Source organism: Dunckerocampus dactyliophorus, chromosome 1 (genome assembly GCF_027744805.1).
Source record: "Dunckerocampus dactyliophorus isolate RoL2022-P2 chromosome 1, RoL_Ddac_1.1, whole genome shotgun sequence".
NCBI classification, from domain to species: Eukaryota; Metazoa; Chordata; class Actinopteri; order Syngnathiformes; family Syngnathidae; genus Dunckerocampus; species Dunckerocampus dactyliophorus.
Genome location: NC_072819.1, coordinates 29,826,216 through 29,847,548, shown reverse-complemented (window position 1 = coordinate 29,847,548; position 21,333 = coordinate 29,826,216). Strand labels below are relative to the sequence as shown.

Genomic DNA, 21,333 nt, shown 5'->3' with positions numbered 1-21,333 from the left:
TAGGTTGGACCACTTTGCTGAGCTTGCTATCCTCGGTTTGGTCGGTCGGACCAAATTTCAGGAAATGTAACAAACATCCTCCGCCTTGAAAAGACTGAAATTATACCGGCAGAATTGGACAGCTCAAGGAAGACTTTCTTCTTTGGATATTATCTCCATTGAGAGAAACAGACTTTTAAAACTAAAAGAAAATAAGGAGGAATTTTACAATAAAGTAACAGAGCTTTTCCTGCAGAAGGATCAGTGCGTGGACTTTGTAAATAAAATAAAAGGCAAGATAAAAAAAAAAATATATATATAAAAAAATTATTAAATGGAACTAAGACTAAGAAGTTACTAAATTACTAAATTACTCTTCCACAGAAAACACACACACTCACAGGAAGAAGAAGCAAACTCCACACCATGTGGCTGACCCAAAATGTAATGTAATTAATTAATGAATTCAAGACATTCAATCCAATGATGAGTGTATGTAAACTTCTGACTGGAACTGTAAAAACATATATGTTTGCATAATAACATAGCAGCATTCACTGTGCATTATTTTAGAGTGCAAAATGAAGAAGCAGCAATGAAATGTAGAAACTGGTGTAGCAAGACACAATTTACATTTAACGGAAAGATTGAGAAGCAAATGTGATAAATTGTGCCAAGCCATTTCGACTTTGGCCTAATAGTCTACCCCAGACATCTTGGTCTACAATTTTGAGTTGATGTTTAGAATTACAAAAATCCCTGACAAAAACAAAATCATGAGAAATCCAATGAACATTTTAGAGTTGCTTCATGCCTAATCCATGTCAAGTCCAAATCCTAAACCGTTGCAATGCAATCAAAGCAAGTCACATGGACTGGACTGCAATTAGCGATCCGTGTTAAATATTTAACACCATGATCTATACAGAGCGGATGAAGGTTGTACATCATTCATTGATAAACAGCATCGGCGCCTGACTGATTTCCCACCCACCTGTGGGGGAGCTGGGGGTGGGGGTTGTCTCATCACTAATGCATTAGCAATTTAGCGGCCCCAGAGACGGTTGCACCCACTGAGCCATTTTGCCAGACTGCTCGCTCTGAAACGCCGTGCCTGAAATGACAGCTGAAGAGCAGTGGGCACTGATTATTAGCTGTAGAGAAAAAAAGTGTAGTCCTTCTCTAAGCCTGCACTGATTTCACAATGATGTGCAGACTTCATTATGCATAAGTAATGACGGACTCCACAGTACTGACGGTCCACTTTGCCATGTTTTCTGAAATCTTTACAGTATATCAAAAAGGGTTTCTGCATTAATATTCATGAGCTGCAGCTGTTCACTTCTATTATCCATTTTTAATTGATTCCTTTCAACATGTCAGGAAGTGAGTGTACAAGAATGCATCCAAATGGATCCAGTATTGCAGGGACTTCAGAGGCCGGAGTTAAATAGGAAAATGCACATGCTAATGGCTGTTTTATTTCCCGCCTGTCTCATAATGGCCGAGCTCTTTCTCTCTCTCAAGACAGCCCTCTCATCAAGAAGGCGATCTAAGCGCTTACTCGTACGACCTTAATAGCGGCAAAGGGCCCAGAAGAGGCTTTCAGGTAGTCAAGGCTCACATAAAAGCTTCTTAAACTTTGTTTGACATCAAAAGAAGGCCGCAGCAGAAAAGTCACCTGAGAAGTTAGTAGGTCACTCTTCTGTTAGTGAGTGAGTTAACTTAGGATATATAAATGTTTCTGGAATGGCTGCTCTTGTTATTTACATTTCCGATCCACTTGGGAGATGAGAGGACGACTTTGCCGAAAATAATAATTGACACTGTTCAAACTGTTACTGTTGCACTCGTATGCATCGTCACCCTTTGATAAGGGTAATAATTATGGTTTACTTTATTTTGAAAAATATTAACAAACATCACGTTTACACTTGCAGTTCAACGTGTCCGAAAAGGAGTGGGAAGAAGCAGAGTTTATTTAGTCTTACACCTTCTGCATGTCTCACTTTCTGTGTTTAAAATGTGCCTCTGTTTCCATTTTCTAATAGGGAAAAAAAGGGATAGCACATTTATAACAATGAATATCTTATTCAGTGATGAAAGAGTGGAAAAAAGAACAAAAAAAGGGTGTGTTAAAAACAAAACTACAATTAAATAAATAAATAGATTAAAAATAAAGAAATCAGTACTGAAGGAGTAAAAAAAAGAACACAGAAAATCATAAAGCTGCAGCCGCGTCTTTATTAGCAACTGGCATAAATCCAGCTTGGTGGATGTTGATTGTTAAACGTCGCCCACTTCAACAGCAGGAAACACGTGGGCTCAAAGGTGAAGACATACTGTATGGTTCACATTTGAAAAGGAAACATCGCCCTGTGAGGAAGCACCCACACAAGATTCAAATTGTGTCAGACAGTTGACCTGATTCAAGATTTTTCTCCCATTATTCCCAAGAAAAAACTCTTAAGTGTGACCCAGATAACACAACAAATTTCAGCTAAAAGCCCCGCAAAACCAATTTTAGGAAAATTTTAAACCACAAGTACTTACGGGCAAATGACAAAAACAAAATCTCACCAGACATGAAAGCAAAGCAGTGCAAAAAAACAGTTTCTGATTATGAATTATTACTTTTATGATTATCGACCTTTGATGCTTTATGTTCAGAACGTTGTTTCACCGGGATGAAGTGCTGGAAGTCACTAAAATGATTTCAGCCAGAAACAATGATGCTATGATGGATATGCCTCCTGTGTAACTATCTGTGACGACATCATACTGTGACTTCTTCTGGGTGAATTTTTGATAAACCTATTGGCCAATTTGAAATAGTGAGGTATCACTCCTCACGGGGGTTACCAATTCAGCAGGTAAAACTGATATTTTATTACAGTAATACTGAGAAGGAAATTAAGGAATTAATTTAATAAATCAGTTAATCAGTTTCATGACTCGCAAAAGTAAATCCTCATCTAAATTATTTATGAATTAAATCCACATGTTGCAGTGTATCTTATATTGTTGTTTTTACTGTAACTCATTCCAACAACGAAGACATCATTTCATTACATGCCTAAGTCCCGCATCGCACGTAGGACAGATAGAAAAGTGATATGGAGTTACCAGTGCATGAAGCAGAATTCCACATTACAAATCCAGACACTCATATTTTCCTCCGACTGTCCAGACCAAATGATCTGATAATGAAGTGCTTTTGCAGCCCCGCTGTTTCCATTTGTCCTGTAAAGCTGTGTTGCCGCCACACAGCTGATGGAAACTGTGATTCACAACAGCCCTAATAGAAAAACATACCATTTAATCTTTATTGCATAATGTTTGTTATTGCTTGGCCTGTGTATAGGATATAGATAGATAGAGAGAGAGCTAGATACATATCGTAAATTCTGGTGTATAAGCCGCACCCCCTAAATTTAGAGGAAAAAACAGATGATTTGTACGTACATAAGCCGCACCGGCCTATAAGCCGCACGTGTCCACGTCATAAAATGCCATATCGTAGCACACACAAGTCCGTAAGGACCAGGCAGCTCTTTATTTGACAGGAGCCAATCATGAGCTCTGAAAAAACTCACGAGCTTGTCAACCCATTCGAAATTGCAGGAGGTCATTGCATTGGGTCTAAAGTGTTTCATTGGAGGACCAGCGGCATAGAAAATAGGTGGCTGGATGGATGGCACTGCAATGCTGCCTCTGTCCACCGGAGGGAGCCAGAGGAGCTCAGAGGGAGGCTGACATCATTGCAGCGCCCGGCAGAAACCAATGAATGTGTTGCTCAGAAGCAATGCATTATGGGAATTTTTAAAATAGTTGGTTGTTTTTTTAAAAACTCATATTGGTACTGGTACTGTATATATTAGGTATACCTTTTGAGTGTTAAGTTGCTGTGTGATGACTTTAGTCTGGACATTGCTGCGTGTTTGCCCCTGTCAGTCATCATAGTTTCCTGAGGGGAACCAGATTTTTGATCACCACACCACAAGAGGTCCTCATGATGTCGGAACAGACATTTTTTTCCCCCATGAAGCAATGAATATCACAACACACACACACATATACTGTATATATGTATATAAAAATAATAATTAGGTAATTGGTAATTAGGCTTTCTACTCCTGAACCACTGCATACAAAGGGATGAAATTTGTTATTGCCATTAAACCCCAAAGCCGTGACCTTCAACTCTCACAGGATCAGTTCGCAACCAAGTGTGAAGTGGCCGAGGTGAAAATCAGCACCTCCAAGTAGGAGTCCATGTTTCTCGCCCGGAAAAGGGTGGCGTGCCATCTCCGGTTCAGGGATGAGATCCTGCCCCAAGTGCAGAAGTTTCAGTACATCGGGGACTTGTTTATGAGTGAAGGAAGGATGGAATGCGAGATCAACAGGCGAATTGGTGGGGCGTCTGCAGTGATGCGGATTCTGCATCGGTCTGTTGTGGTGAAGAGAGAACTGAGCCGAAAGGCAAAGCTCTCAACCGGGAGAAACTAGAACCGCTGATCCTTCGCATTGAGAGGAGCCAGGTGAAGTGGCTTCGGCATCTGGTCAGGATGCTTCCTGGACGCCTCCCTGGGCACGTCTGACCGGTAGAGGGCCTCGGGGAAGACCCAGGACACGTTGGAGAGACTATGTTTCCCAACTGCCTGGGAACTCCTCGGGATCTGCCGGGAGGAGCTGGATGAAGCGGCCAGTGAGAGGGAAGTCTGGGCTTCCCTGCTTAGGCTGCTGCCCCTGTGACCTGACCTCGGATATGTGTTGGAACATGGATGGATTGATATTATTCTGTATTGGATTTTTATTTCATGCCATGTTATTTAAAGAGCGACAGTGACATTTGTTATGTACTTGATTTTGTTTACATTTTGAGTCCATTTCTGTGCTGGCTGAAAGGCCTGTTGATGTTGAGGAGCTCACGCGCATGTCCTCTCCGTGTATTCCGCCACACTGCAGGTATATGTTTGGTTGTTTTACTTGGAATGATTTATTTATTTTATTCAATTTATGCTGCTTGATTTAAGTGCATTAAAGTGAATTGAATTATATTATTATTCTCTATTGTATTTACTGTATTTCATGCCATGATATTTGAAGAGTGACAGTGACATTTGTTACTTACTTTATTTTGTTTACATTTTGATTCCATTTCTGTGCTTGCTGAAAGGCCTGTTCTCACGTGCATGTCCTCTCCTTGTATTCCATCACACTGCTTATTCTGGCTGAGAGGAATAAACTTCAGTTCCAAAGCCACCTTTGTATCCCTCCGTTGCCCACCAAAACACAGAGCAGTGTAGTCTGGGCGTGGGGACCACCCCGGCTACACAAACACACCACAAGAGGTCCCCATAATGTCTAACTTTTGCCCCGTGCTGCAATGAAAGCAATAAATACCAGAACACACACAGCATGAGAGTGCTGTCCATTAGTGGTGCACAAGAGGCTGGCCTTCTACTCATGCTTTTGTGTTGGGGGTAAACTCCCTTTAGGTTAGTTCAGTGAAAAATAATTCTTCTGCTCTTTTTCACAGATCATTACATCTCCATTACCACTCACAATACCGGATTGATTTTTTTAATTTTTTTTTACATTCCAGGTTTAGTTGTTACGGTCAGTGGGCGTCAGGACTCTGGCAGGATGCTTATGGGCTGTTATGAACATTGTTGATATTGTGTGCCCCGGTGGTATTAAACAAGTGTTGGACTACAGCTGAAAAAAAGAATTGATGTTTAGTGTAACAGTATTTGTTTTACTTGGAAAGTAAGCGTTGCTTGCTAAGACTTTGTAATTGACTCTTGTTGGCTACGTATGAAGCTTGTTCTGATGACTAATTTGACCCGTTTATCACCACATGATCATATCAGGACAAAACTGGGTCAGGTTATATGAGCCAACAATATAAAGGTAACACCCTGAGGATACACTATACTTTATTGTCCACTTCTCTATAAACGAGCCCTTTAAAAAAACCTCAAGAACTAAATGATTGAGACCATAAACAGAGAAACAATTTATAAATGGTATAAAATGAATAAACGACAACTGTAACGGTCTTTTCAGGGGAAATTAAGGTAATGGTCTTTTCTAGACTGGCCTCTATGCTAAAAAAATCACAATGTTTCTATCATATACCGTATGTTAAGCATAATAACATTTAATAAGTCAGGAGTGTGTTATTGTGTGAATATACCTAAAAAGTGTGTTAAATTTGTTAATGCATGATAGGTCACTGGATATCATATTCTTCTATTTTACTTTTATTTTATGTTGTTTTGTTTTTTGTTTTGACAATTAGAAAGGGAAGGGGAAAATCATTTAACGAGACTTACTGAAATGTTACAGTTAGGGATGCTCCGATCAGGGTTTTATGCTGCCGATTCCGATACGATCGTCCATGAGTGAGATAGCGATCACATGGATCAACTGTACATTTTACAATTTATTTATGATGAGTGCTGTTGCCCAGGGCCACCATTAGACAATTCCAAGGGCCCCTGGCAAATAGGTAATGTTCATTACCTATTACCTGGCAAATAGGTAATGTTCAACAACACATAAATAGTGTTTCGAGGACAAGACATAATTAGTATAATGACAACAATAGACACCTGAAAAAGTTAGTACATACCCGATGGACGTAATAACCACTTCGCCGTGGGCCAAAAACGAGCTCCAAACGAGCATTGCTCGTTTGTTTTAAAAACCAAATGTCACATTTGGAGTCCGAAGATGAGAATCTCGGCGGATAATTCTAGCTATAGCTAAATGTCCGCAGCTAACTAGCTAGCTAGGCTAAGCGTGTAAAGAAAGATGCAAGAGAAGTCAATCAATAGGTCTGATAAGGGGGAGATCAAACATGCTGGCATCGATTGGTATAGCCTGTGTCAAGCTGTCGAACAGAAACCATTGAGGTTTTACAGACTAGGGTTGATTCTCACGGCAATACAGGACAAAGTGCGTTCCTTGTCGGCTCAATACGGGTGTTGGGAACCCTATGTGACACAGCATGCATGCACATTCATGTCATCTTTGTGTGACATGAATTGCACAGTGATCAGTTTTTGTGATCAGCTTTGAAAGGCATTAATCGGCATATGCCGCGCACATGTTTTTTACGGAAATCGGCTGATAGTAATCGGTGGCTGATCTATCGGAGCATCCCTAGTTACAGTTAAATCAGATATATCTGCTCGGGGGGCACTAACTGCTGCTCTTTGAGTACATACAGTATTTTTTATTCTTCAAAATAAAGTAAATTGTATCATACAGTAAGCTACAGTTTTGCTGGTACAGTTTTTAGGCAAAATGTTGAAGTCAGATAATGCAAATGCTTGGATTCAGAAATCAGATAAAGGGGGTAATAAGGACAAGAAAGTTTGGCAACCACTGCTTAATTCTAAACAGGTCATAATGATAGACAATCAGTAACTGACTTACTTGTACATACTGGTACCACAGCTCTTTCACTCTATCAGAGTTCCTCTCAAACGGTACTCTGTAAAGTTGCTTCATGGTCCTTTGATGCCTGTTCAATGTCCGGTCTATTGTGAGATGCTTATAGAGTTGACATTTGTTGTTGACATGGAATATGCCATTGTCTTGTAGCATTGCAGGGTGGATCTGTCTCATGATGCCATTATTTGCCATCACCATGGTGCGATTGCTTGTTGTTGTTCATTGAGAACGTTTCCTCTGCCACCCATGTGAGGTTGGTCCAGTCCTAGACATAAAATTCAAAGGACAACGCTCTTACCATTTCTAATGTATGCCTTTTGTTAATAATTTCCTTATGAAATTATATTGTTGCATTTACAGTAACTTTACCACTTTTCTAATGCTTCACTGCCCAGTGACAGGAATACTACTGTAAACTGTATGAATAATTCCATAGTTTGTTTTCTCCAACATTTTTAGTATAGTAACATGATCCCATTGAGGTAATATGTTACTGTAGGCCTATAACACACACACACACACACACACACACAGACCCATATACAGGTGCTGCTCAATAAATTACAATATGACCAAGAAGTTTATTTACTTCAGTGAAAGTGAAACGTGTATATTATATACATTCATTACACACAGATTCATATATTTCAAATGTTTATTATTTTCTATTTTGATGATTATAACAGGGCCGCAGTCTAGTGGTTAGCATGTTGGCCACACAGTCACAGTCTGGAGATCGGGAAGGCATGGGTTCGATTCTCCCTTGAGCATTTCTGTGTGGAGTTTGCATGCTCTCCCCGTGTGTGGGGGGGTTTTCTCCGGGTAATCTGGTTTCCTCCCACATTCCACAAACATGCATGTTAGGTTAATTGGTGACTCTAAATTGTCCATAGGTATGAATGTGAGTGTGAATGGTTGTTTGTTTATATGTGCCCTGCGATTGGCTGGTGACCAGTCCAGGGTGTACCCCGCCTGTCTCCCAAAGTCAGCTCGGATAGTCTCCAGCATGACCCCGCGACCCTAAAGAGGAGAAGCGGATGGATGGACGATTCTAACTGAAAATTAATGAAAATCCCAAATTCAGTATCTCAGAAAATTAGAATATTACTGTTGGTTTGGTTTGGTTTAATTTTATTTGAACATGCATGCAAGTTACAATGGAATACATCTAATGAACCATTTCACAGTTCCACGTGTCCAAAAGGAGTAGGAAGAAGCAAACTTATTTAATTCTACCCCCCATCCATTCCACATCTTGTACAGTACATATTATTCACTATGACCAATTTAAAAAGAGGATTATAGAAATGTTGGGGAACATGTACAGCACTCAATACTTGGTCGGGGCTCCTTTTGCCTGAATTACTGCAGCAATACGGCGTGGCATGGAATCCATCAGTCTGTGGCATTCCTCAGGCGTTATGAGAGCCCAGGTTGCTCTGATAGTGGCCTTCAGCTCTTCTGTATTGTGGGGTCTGGCGTATCGCATTTTCCTCTTGACAACACCCCAACTTTATGGAGATGCAGATTTCATTTTCCCACAGGACCAAAACTACCAGTAGTTTAAGGACCATGATATCCCTGTCCTTAATTGGTCAGCAAACTCGCCTGACCTCAACCCACTAGAAAATCTATGGGGTATTGTCAAGAGGAAAATGCGATACGCCAGACCCAACAATACAGAAGAGCCACCATCAAAGCAACCTGGGCTCTCATAACACCTGAGGAATGCCACAGACTGATGGACTCCATGCCACGCCACCCGAGCAAGAATTAAGTGCTACATGTTCACGCTTTTCATGTTCTTACTTTTCAGTTGGCCAACATTTCTACAATCCTTTTGTTTTTTATTGGTCATAGGTAATATTCTCATTTGATGAGATACTGACATTGGGATTTTCAATAGTTTTCAGTTATAATCATCGAAAGTCTGTGTTTAATAAATGTATATAAACATAAAAATTTACATTTTTGAATGAAATTGCTGAAATAAATCAACTTTTTGGTCATATTCTAATTTAATGAGCAGCACCTGTATATGCATGCACACTAAATGAATAGGTACATGAGTAAATAAATACATTTGTTGCTTTGACTGTCATTGACTGATTACATACCTGTTTCCCTGCGCAAGGTTTGGATGATGGAGGAGACTGTAGGGAGAGGCACATAGGCTGCACTTGGTGACCTGCCTCCACCATTGTGAGGCCATGGTTGATAACATGGTCTATAATTGTGGTCTGAATAGAATCCGGGACAGCATGGTGTCTTCGTGCTCCTCGGCCTGTTCCCCCATCGCATCACGCAGCCTTACTCCTCCTAATCTTCTTCTTCTTTCTCCTCCTCCTCAACATGCTCCATTAAATTGGTAATTGTGCTAAATGTAGGCTAACCGTGCTAAATGTCGACTAGCTGTAATTAATCATTTCCAAAGCTGTACTTAGACATTGAGACATGTACTAAGACATTTGCAATTTGATGATGAAATGAATGAGAAATTCCATTCTGTTGTGAACAACTAGCAAGTGGTTTGGAGGTTTATCCGTGTTATTTTGAGAATTTGTTTCAACAAATGAGCCAAATCAATGGAGAAAAACTGTAATTTAATCATATATTTATTGTTGTGGTTGTAGTGGTGTACAATTGCACTGTGAAGTGTTTCTAATATAGGTATTTGATTATACTTTATTGATCCTCGAACGGTCTGCACAGTGGAGAGGTGGTCAGCTCTGTTGCCTTAGGCTTTTCAGTGAATGTTCTCCGTGGATATGTTAGATTAATTGCAGACTATAAATTACCCATAGGTGTGAAAATGATTGTCAGATCGTACCTCTTAGACCGTGTCAATCAAAACTGAGCATTTTTATTTTCGTAACGGCAGCCCTTGTATTGGATCTGATTAGATTGTGGAGGTGTACGTAATGAAGTGTCGAGTGAGTGTACATGGTTAGAAGTGAATGATTCCATCACTCGTATACACAAGAAGTCAACATAGTCCTTTTTCACAGCGTCACACCAATGAAGGAAATGGCAAAATGTCTCGGGCTGAGCCCCTCACCATGGAAACTGCGTTCGATATTGTCATGACAACCTTCAAGTCGGAACAAAAGCAGAAAGCAATGAAATGAGGGGAAACAATAAAAGAGCGTAATCAAGGGTGACAGTTGAAACCCTAGCAGAATTTTCTTCCTCTCACATTCCTCTTAGTCCTCCTCCTCTGCCTGAGCTCATCTTATTTCATGAATCACAGCCCTGCTTCGCTGCCAATCATCTTTCCTTAATGCAGCTGGAGACACTGCTTCACTCTGGGAGTCGTTTGAATGGAAAACTATCAGCAAACCCAGGGAAGGCTGCGTTCTATTGATAGAATCATCAAACTACGTATTTCAATCAAGTCCAAGGAGCCAGCTGGAAAATTAGTGCTGGAGCACAATTTTAAAAAGGGTTAAGTTGGCATTTCCCTCTGGAGTTAGATAATGTGGGGATGCTGTTGTGTTGATGTGGCCTCAGTGGGTAAGACCTGCTGAGTATGACAATACCTGAGGAAGAAATTAACTGTAAACAGCATGAGAGCAGTCTAAACACACATTTTCATCTACAAAGCTATAAAACAAACATTTCGTGAAGCGAGCATCAGTGCAAATTGAGGTTTGAGGTATGGAGGTTACGTTCCGAGACCACCCGTATTTAACAAATAAACAAGAGTAATTGAGAAGCTCATAAAAATGCCTATTTTGACCCTCCGATAAGGTCTGAGTTATGGTTGCTGCTGCGTCTACGTGCCACCTTACACTACACAGGCTCGCTCCAAACCCTCCTGCTTGCATGACGTTTACTTTTCCTCTGATTTCCGATCAACATTTGCAATAAGATTAAATAGATTAGATTAGAATAAATTCAGGTGCAATAACCCTCCTGAGCTCTTTAATTGCCATTGTTCGCTCACAACAAAGGAATGCATGGAAGCACAATCCAAGCTTACTGTAAGTCATGAATATGCTTCACACGCGTGTCAAAGGCAATTTAAATAGCAAACATATATGTATACTTTGTAAGTAGTACAGTGGTGAGACCACTGCCATCTTCTTATGATCTTGCTTCAATTTATCCAGCTTTTCACTAATTTGTGTGGGCATGTATCCTGCATTTAGATCCACCAGCTTGTTGGCTATTCTTCCACAGACTCCGTTGGGAATGAATGGCCGCAACCACACTTAAGTCACTATTAAGCTCATTGATTTTTTAAAAAAAAGAGGCTGCTACATGTAAAGAACACAAAAGCTACATATTCTAATTAAAGGGACTGTTTGCAACTGGCTCAAGAAAAAAACATTTTTTCTACCAAAAAAATATAAGAACACCATCAGCTGTAATATGTTACCAAAAGTGGTTTAAAAGAACAAGTTCAACAAATTCTATATTTTCCTGCACTAGATACGTCCATGTCCGTATCTACACACAAAAGCAATCTCAGAGAAGTTACTGTTATACATTTAATAATAGCTACACTCAATTTGGAACTAAACTTTGTCAGTAGCTGACAACAAACACGACTAATGTGCATGTGTATGCTATGTGGGGCGTGGCTTATTTGCTCGGAGCAGGAAGAGGGTGGGATATAATGCTTGAAGTAAAGTTAGGGCCCCATAGGCAGCCACATAACAGTTGCAAATAGTCCCTTTAAGCACATGGCTATTTCCATTCATCTTCCACGTGTTGAAGCTCAGGAGGAAACGGTTCATGTTGCATAATTATACTGCCTCACGAAGGTAACAAAACAGTGTACGCAACCCCCCCGCCTGTTTAAAAATAAATCTGAGGCTTTAATGCATTTACAGACATTATCAAATAAATTTAGTCTTGACAGGAAATGTATAAATTGCTGTTTTGTAGCTTCGGTTTTGAAATTATGCCAAGATTGTTCTTATTTCCGGCCCTTTGTCACAGCACTCTAAATGGGCTTTTGTCGAGATGCTGTGTCATTTTTTGTATGAGCAATTATAATTTGCTTGTGTGTCTGTGATGACATCTGCCCACCAACCTCTCCTCTGCCATCACCACAGTGGGCTGCACAATACATGCCTCAACATCACAACCTTCCTCAACAGCAACAGCTGTAATGATGAGCATGCTGAGCCAGTTTGAGTGTGTGTGTGTGAGACAGTGACAGAAAGGGCCGCCTTGTTGCCTGTCTTCCCAAATCTCCATGGAGATGTATTCTGTACGCCATCTACACCTTCAGTGCACCAACCTGGAGGCACACGTTAGCTGGGAATGCATGAGAGCAACCACATTAAAGTCACTATTAGTGGAGAAGCACATTGAAGTCAGAAAGTCAGAAATAAAAAGATTTATCTGCAATACAGCGCTTGAGAGGGTTGATTTTATTCATAACTGCATAGACACACATGCCTACATAATACACATGCACACACACACACACACACACACACACACACACACACAGACACACACACACACTTGACATCTGACTGACTGGGGTCTTGAATTGGAAACAGATTGGTGTGCTTCTTCATCACATTTACACAAAAACAGGAAGTAAGCCTAAAAAGGTGAATTATCAAAATAATAATTTGTCATTCGTTGGTACATATACATGTCATATATACAGATGTGTTCTAGAATATTCTACTGGGCTACTTACAAATGAGCTTATAAACAATAGCTATAAATGGAGGTGTAGTTGTAATAATAAACATAAGGCCACTATGGTAGACTGTGTGGAGGACTATAAAACAGAAACATTTATAGTCCTATAGTGCGGAAACACACAACAGCTGCTTTTCTCACAACTTGCAGGAAGAAATCAGATTACATTACAGCACGTAGTCGAGTGCCATTACTCAACGTGAGGCCAAAATGCAACCTTTGGACTGCAAGTGTCTTCTACTAAAGATGGTCATGAAAATGGAATCTAGTACTGTGTACATTTGGTCCTAACTCAACCAGTATTGATACAGTCAATGTCATAAGCAGACAAAACATTTTTAAACTTGTTTTAAAACTGTACAAAGGGTTTACTTTACAAACCTGCTATCTGACCATGCTGCATCTGGATAAAGATCTGCACATCAGAAGGTGCATGATGAAGACATTTCAGGCTTTTACCCCTAAGAATAAAACAGTTTTTATCTAATAGTTCACATTTACCCTTATTGACAGATGTTTGGGTTTTCGAACATAATACATAATACGTACTGAGTTCAAACCCATCCACTTCTTTACATTGTACTCCATACATAAATCTACAAGTAAAACTAACAATACAAGATTGGATGCACATGTTGCTACATACTGTAGGTTAATCTAATAAATGATACACACTGAACACACAGATCATGCAATACATGCCTTAAAACATATGTTACATACACCATGAATGTATGCAATGCAACTTACATTCACCACAGTACAGCCATGGCCAAACGTTTTGAGAATGACACAAATAGTAATTTCCACAAAGTCTGCTGCCTCATTTTTATAATGGCAATGCACATACTCCAGAATGTTGTGAAGTGTGATAAGAAGAATGGCAATGAATTGCAAAGTCCCTGTTAGTCATGTCCTCTTAGACACCAATTCCACTGCATTTCAGCCCTGCACAAGATGACCAGCTGGCATCATGTCAGTGATTCTTTGGTTAACACAGTGAGTGTGTTGACAAGGACAAAGGCTGAAGATGACTCTGCCATGCTGGTCGAGTTAGAATAACAGATTGGAAGCTTGAAAAGGACAGTTGTGCTTCAAATTGTTGTTTTTCCTCTGTTAACCATGGTTAACACACGCAGTCATCATTGCTTTGCACAAAAAAAGCTTCATTGGTAAGGATATTGCAACTAAATCAATCATATATCAGATCATCAGGAACTTCCAGGAGAGAGGTTCAGTTGTTGTTAGGGCCCTATCACACCTTGACGATTTAGGCAGCGCATGCCTGACGTGATCATTTTGATGGCAGACATTGAACTGCCGACGTTTTTTTGCAATTTTGGGCGTATACATAGCGTATTCATAACGAGTTCAACGTAAACATGACGTATTAGTAACTTATATAGAACGTTTCTCTAACTTATAGACAACTTATATCAACGAATGCGTAGCGTGTTGCCGGTGTTCACAATTTATGCCCAACGCCCAACGCCTGTCACACCTTGACGATTTAGCCAGCTTACGCCAACGTATGAAAAATTTGGCCAATACGTTGGCGTACGTCGTAGTACGTCGAAGTCGTCCAAAAATTTTGTGCATGCATAAAACTTTGTCACGTATGTCAACGTATGATTCATACGTCCCGCATCCGCCGGCAATAAGTTATGTGATCGTTGACGCACACGTTCACACATGTTATTTGTATGTTACGTACAAGTCGTAATACGTCAACATACCTTGAGACAGAACTGTCTTCTTGGCGAGGGGAGAGGAGATGGAGGCTGTCGTGTTTGCATTTGCAGGTACGTTTGCAGCTTGACCAGTAGAGGGCACTGTGACACTGGCAATGGAACCAACTTTTTTTGATTTTCTATCAACTTTATTAATGCCTTAGCAGTCACAAATCCATGAGTGTTAGGTATGCAGCCTACACCAGGGGTCTCAGACTCGCCGCCCTGTCTTAATGTGAAAGATTAATATTCGTGTGGCCCGCAATTTTGATATGAATGACACTTGTCGTGTGCGGAGCTGAACAAACCAATCACGGTGAGGTATATGGCTTTCGAGGGCGGGACCTCGGCTGAACGAACCAATCACGGTGAGGTATATCCCCACCGTGATTGGTTCGTTTAGTGGATCGGTTTGTGTCCATGGTCAGGAAACTCCTCAGATCTTAATCCCTTTAAGGACTTGTGGTCAGTCTTCAAGAAGCGGGTGGACGAACAAAAACTTGCAAATTCTGAAAAAAACTCCAAGCATTGATGATGCGAGAACAGGCTGCCATGAGTCAGGATGTGGCCCAGAAGTGAATTGACAGCATGTCATGGTGTCTGTGAATGAAAACTTAATGGAACTGTCAATAAAAGCCTTCGCCATGTATGAAATTCTTGTATTTACACATTATACAAAAATATCTAAAAACAGTGAAGAAGCAATGCTGTCATTCTTAAAAGTTTTGACCATGACTGTAGATGTATGTATGCTAGAGACACAAAAAAAAATGTCCTAAAAAATAATCCAGTCAACAGTTCCTTGGAAAGGAAAGGGAAAAAATAGAGACAGATGCTGAAGCGCTGCACCTTCAGTTCGTGCTCTTTTCTCTTTCTTTTAATAGCCACTCAGCATCAAGTTAGAGTGGTGACCTCTGGCTGAGTGTAGTTTGCAGGTGCCGCCAACATGTCTTTGCAGCTTTCTGCAAAGAAGTCAAAGCGACAGATGAGAATGCACTGATCAGAAGTGAAGTATTTTTCAATGTGATTAAATTATCTTATTTATCTACTTCACAACCAAAAAGGGAAATCTGTATTAGATTCATGTGACTAGAACCACACAATCAAAGGAGCAAAGGATTATAACGAAAAATGTCTACGTAGTTATTGAAATGCATATTTAAGATCAACATTTTCATTTACTACAATAATTTTGATTACGTTGAGATTTTCAAAGGATTTCAATGAATGCTCTATCAAGGGTTGACACACACAAGAGTATGGGGAAAGCCTGCAAAATCCACACAGAAAGGTCCCAAAATAGGATACAAAACAGGAACATTATTGTTACATTTGTGGAACATCTCAGTAGTTTTTCTTGGCATGTATGTGCATTGATGTAGACACTACTACCTCCAGACCAAGTATTGTTGTGGAAAAATGTATTATATTAAGAGTTATAATTAGGGTTGTCAAATGATTCCAATTTATAATCAGGTTATGTTATGTTTATAAAATGTACTATATCAATAAAGTCCATTAGAGCACTTATGCGAGAACAACGCTAAAAACTCACTGCATTTCAGTATGTGGAATCAAATTATGGAATGGATTGAATAAGGAACTCAATGCAATAAGATGAGTGATTTCAATGAGTCTTTGGACGCAGTTTGCAACACCTCTGTTAACCCCTCATCTTCCAATATGTTTATCGGCCTGCAGTTCAGCGCTATCCACTTGGCAAGAACATTCGTCAGCCTGTCAGTCGCAGACTTGCTCATATACAGTCAATGTCCACTTCTGGGTGTGACTGGCCATTGTTTTCCACCCCCAACAACTCAAGCACAAGATGCCCAAAGCATTAAAAACTAGGGATGTCCGATAATATCGGTCCACATTTTTTTCTAAATGTAACTCTTATGAACTATTTTTCTTGCCATTGTTAGTTGTACCAGGCATTAAAATGAACAAGAAACTGAAGAAACAAGGGTGGTCTAATAATTTTTTCTATGACTATATTAAAAATGATTATACAATGGTTAAGCTAAAACCCTTTTTAACACAAGAATCACAAGGTCTGTCATTTTTAGCTAGTAAAATGAATTTAAATAGCAATGTTCTTCTTCACACTAATATTTCCGCGGTCCACATGCGTCAGCGGGCCGCAAGAGGAGGCATCCACTTTCTCTGTCCATACTGTTAATGGAGACCTTTTAGTGGCAATCATGCAAGAGGAGTCACAAGAGAATATGGAAACTCATTGGAGCTTAGAAGCCTTTCTGTCTCTTTACGTCATTGGTGGATTTCTCTCTCTCTGAGCAGCACTTGAAAGGTTGGCCGTGATGTCGTTAAGGGTTACTTGTTAGGAAACAAGCTGGTCGTTGTCAACCAGGAGGATGTTTGCTTTCGTGTGTGTAAATTGCAAGTGCTTCCAGAGTCTTCTTTTTATGACACAATCCAAACAATGCTTTTAGGGACGTTGACTATTTCCTGTGCCTAATATCTACCATCATGCATCTACTATCCATATATTTTATTACATACAGTATATACGTAGTTAATCTAATATTGCCACTTTGGAACTTAATTTTGGATTTACAGTCACTATTATGTTTTATATAATTCCAAATGGTGGGTTTGTTGTTGTCAGGGAACGCTTGAACTCTTTTTGCTGCTAATGTGCACTACAATGTGTGTGATATTTGTATGTAACAGCTATTATGTACAGCTCACACATGGCTCCTGATTGAATTAGCCCCTCCCCTGTCTTACTAAGATTAGTTTTGAGGTGTTCTGTTTTTTCTCAGCTTTCTATTGCTTCTGTTTGTGTGATCAGAGGAAAGCTTGTATAATGATTTAATGGGCTAAGCAGATATATTAGCATGTTATTTGAGAAATCGGGCTGGGGTCCGACACATTCACAAAGACAAATTTTTTGATTTGGACATTGTGGATTTAACTAAACAAATAGAGGTAACAGCCACCCATTGGATAATTACTGCATGGGTGATCATGTTACAGCTAGCAAGTTATTTAGCACTAACTGATGCAGTGAGTCGCTTCTCATTTGTTAAGGCCCTGTTCCATACTGGCATTTAACGATTCCACATGTCTCCATCTGAATATAAATATTATCCGTATAAATATTATACGGTGGCTGAAAAATATCTGAATTAAACCTGTCAACATCCAGTTTGCTTCTCATAAAAGACAAGCTCCGCTCATCCCCTCATCACAACAGTCGTAGCTCCTGGATGGTCTGCATCAATTGTTTTGAAATCACATTTGGATCACTATTATTTTGGGATACTATTATTTTGGAGTACAGTCATTCCTTGCCACTCCGCGGTTCAGATTTTGCGGCTTCACTCTGATTGTTTTTCACAAATATACTAATTCATAAATCATGCTGTTTCCTGGTTGAAAACACCTTATTATTACAAAAAAAAATGCATATTGAAGCAAATTATAACATTTTTTGCTTAATTTAAGCATTTTCAAGGATAAAAATTGATAAATGAATTAAAATTAGGGCTGTCAAAACTAGCGCAGTAACACCACTAACTAATTAATGTAATTAATTACGTTAATTTTTTCCCTCATTGTCACTAGACAGACCGCTAGATGCAGTCATGGACATCACAACAAGGTCTTTATTATGCGTGTATGTGTGGTCTAAATCTGTGTTTTTCAACTACTGTGCCGTGGCACACTAGTGTGCCGTGAGGGATTCTCTGGTGTGCCGTGGGAAAGTATCCAATTTCACCTAATTATTATCCACAAATAATGTGCCGTTGCCGAGTGTCTGTGCTGCCTAGTAGTGATTGGCAGCGTAGCCATGTAATACACTTCCATATCAGTAGGTGGCAGCAGGTAGCTAATTGCTTTGTACAGGCAAAATAGTCAATGCATGGATGTCAGATGGCGATGACTGTGGCATTGTGGCGAGCGAAACAGTGATGGAGAAGTTTTTGAAAAGGAAAGATGCTAACTCTGAACTGCACCCTGGAAAAAAATCGGACCCAGATGAAGGCCCAAGTATGAGTTGAGGTCAAAAGAAAGCAAAGACGGATAGCTGAAGAAAAATCTCTTGCGCGAGGCAATACTAGACGTCTTTCATTTGGATTTACTTTCACTGGGGATGCAAGGAAACGACTACGTTGTGCTTGGTGTGTGGTGAAAAGCTATCCAACAATGCACTGGTCAAGTGTAAGCTTAAACGCCATCTCCAAAAGAGACTGAGAGTTGTTGAGGAAGAGCGTCGTGAGCGTCGTTTTTTTTTTTCCTGCCAGGCTATTAGCTCTGTGTTCATCCAAACAGGCCCAGGGTCCACACTGAGTGAGTAGAAATGTGAATGGTTCTAAAATACTTTTGTTTATTTGATTCCTATACTAACACTGTGATGAGAACAACTTTATACTGTCAATGTAGGCTACAGAGTTCATTTGTTAGCATTTTCGGTTGGTGGTGTGCCTCGGGGTTTTTTCAATTTAAAAAAATGTTGAAAACACTGGTCTAAATAAACAGAAATGCAAAGAAAAACAATAAGTGGGTATTCTTATCACTCACTTTGTAACTCTTAATGCCATTTATGTATGCTTGTAAATCCCAGAAAATTGACTCAAAACGTGAATTCAATTTAAATGACGCGGTGTCTTTGAACACAACTCCTCATTGCTCATAATAACGCAGTTAAAGTCTGATTTAAATATTCTGCTATTAAAGAAACCAGTGTTTTGTAAATAGATTTTCAGACATGTGTGCCATCCCTTAATTTGATTTAAATTTTCAGTTAATTTTGCGCTGTTAATACATCCAAATATAGATAATCCTGCCCTGTCATTTATCTTTCTTTCAATAAAATACAATAAAAAAGGGCATATTTCAGACATATTGTGACATGGTGATTAATCATGATTAATTTGAAAATGGGATTAATCAGATTAAACATTTTAATCATTCGACAGCCGTATTAAAATACATATATAAGACATTCAGAAGACACTGTGAATGATATGTAGTGTTCTACACTGGTCACTAAGTGTCAGTAATGTTACTGTAATGTTTGGTGATACACCTAAATGCCAGACATGATTGGCGGTTTGAATTCTCTCACAATGGGCACAATAATCCCTAATAAAAATCCCGAATATAAAGACGGGCTAACGTTGCATCCATAACCCATGGCAAGATGAAACTCAATTTGGAACCGCCCAATGTCACTTCCTGTCTGCAACCCTAAGGAACACATTTATAGCAACACAAGCACAACTGTTATTTATGTCTTAAATGGCTTTACTTTGCTCTTATTATGTCTACTATATTGAGTAATATGAGTGTAAAGGTGACTACAGGGGTGTTAGTTCATGTTTATAGGGCTCTAATAATGTCAAAAAACGTATTTAGAAGGTCGTAAACAGGATTTCTATGCACTACCTACAAGAATATTCCATTTATAAATAAAGACTCCTACTTTGTGAAAATTCACTCTGGTCTGGAACCAATTAACCGTGATAAACGTATTATTAGGATATACTGGACTATTATTTTGGAGTACTACAGTATCACACTTCGACATGTCAAAAGTTTGGAATGGCTGGCGCCGTCTGTTAATGTCTAGATACGTCTGTATCAGCTGAAAAAAACAATGAAAGAGTCCTAAAAATGTACACGTTAAACAGCGCGGTGGGACAAAGCCTATAAACAACCATGTTGAAAGACGCATCCTCTGGTCAATACAAGATCTTGGTGAAAAATGAATGCAGAAATAAATGGACAGAAATAAATGTTGTGACATTGCAGAAGCTTGTAAAAATGTTCCAACAAAAAATTTGAGTGTGTGACCTTTTCTTTGGCCATTCAGTATATGAAGACTGGCATTGAAAAACACAACATAATATAAAAATATCCAAATAAAATATTTAGTTTAATGTCTGATTTTCTTTTCAGTGGAATCTTTTTAAATGCCAATACTTGTTTTGGTGTCTCTTTTGGCAAAGAGTTCGTTTTGATGCCGAAACCAGTGTCCTGGCTCCATAGCTAACATGCTGGGACGCTGTGCAATTATGTTGTTGACCGTGTAACACACCATACAGCTACACGACATTACATACATTCAGGGACAGAGGGGGCTTTTAGGAATGATGTTGAAATTTGCTTGTAATAGGTTCTGTCAAAAAAGCATTGCTAAGTAGTCTCACTGGAGGCAAACTGCAGTAAGTGCCCCATTTATGTGATATTCTTTTTTCTCAATGTTCTAATGAGCTTTCAGAGGAAAATGTATCTCGGCAAAGTGCCATTTTGTAGGAAAGCACCTTTAGTGCTGTCAGACTCGATGGAGACAAGAATGTGGATGGTAGGATTTGAGTTCAGGATGTCATGCCCATATACTGTATATGGCTGCTAAATATTGCGCCTCTTTTGGGATGTTTGCAAAGCTCAGATGAAAAATTGAGTGAAACTAATCGAGACATCTTCTCTTCCCACTTCATTGGATTCACACTTCCAG

At 39.5% G+C, this 21,333-nt stretch overlaps 1 protein-coding gene across 2 annotated transcripts in view; it reads right to left on the bottom strand.

The window, feature by feature from the left end:
- kcnc4 (potassium voltage-gated channel, Shaw-related subfamily, member 4) overlaps positions 1-21,333 on the bottom strand; it is a 57,263-nt gene that overhangs the window by 8,241 nt on the left and 27,689 nt on the right. The window contains exon 4 of one of the 2 annotated variants that reach the window (XM_054776679.1): positions 12,659-15,808. The exons of the other annotated variant lie outside the window; for it this stretch is intronic. Coding sequence (XP_054632654.1) covers positions 15,741-15,808 — 68 coding nt within the window. The 3' untranslated portion in view covers positions 12,659-15,740. Of the gene's footprint in view, positions 1-12,658; positions 15,809-21,333 lie in introns of those variants that run through there. 2 annotated transcript variants of the gene reach the window in all.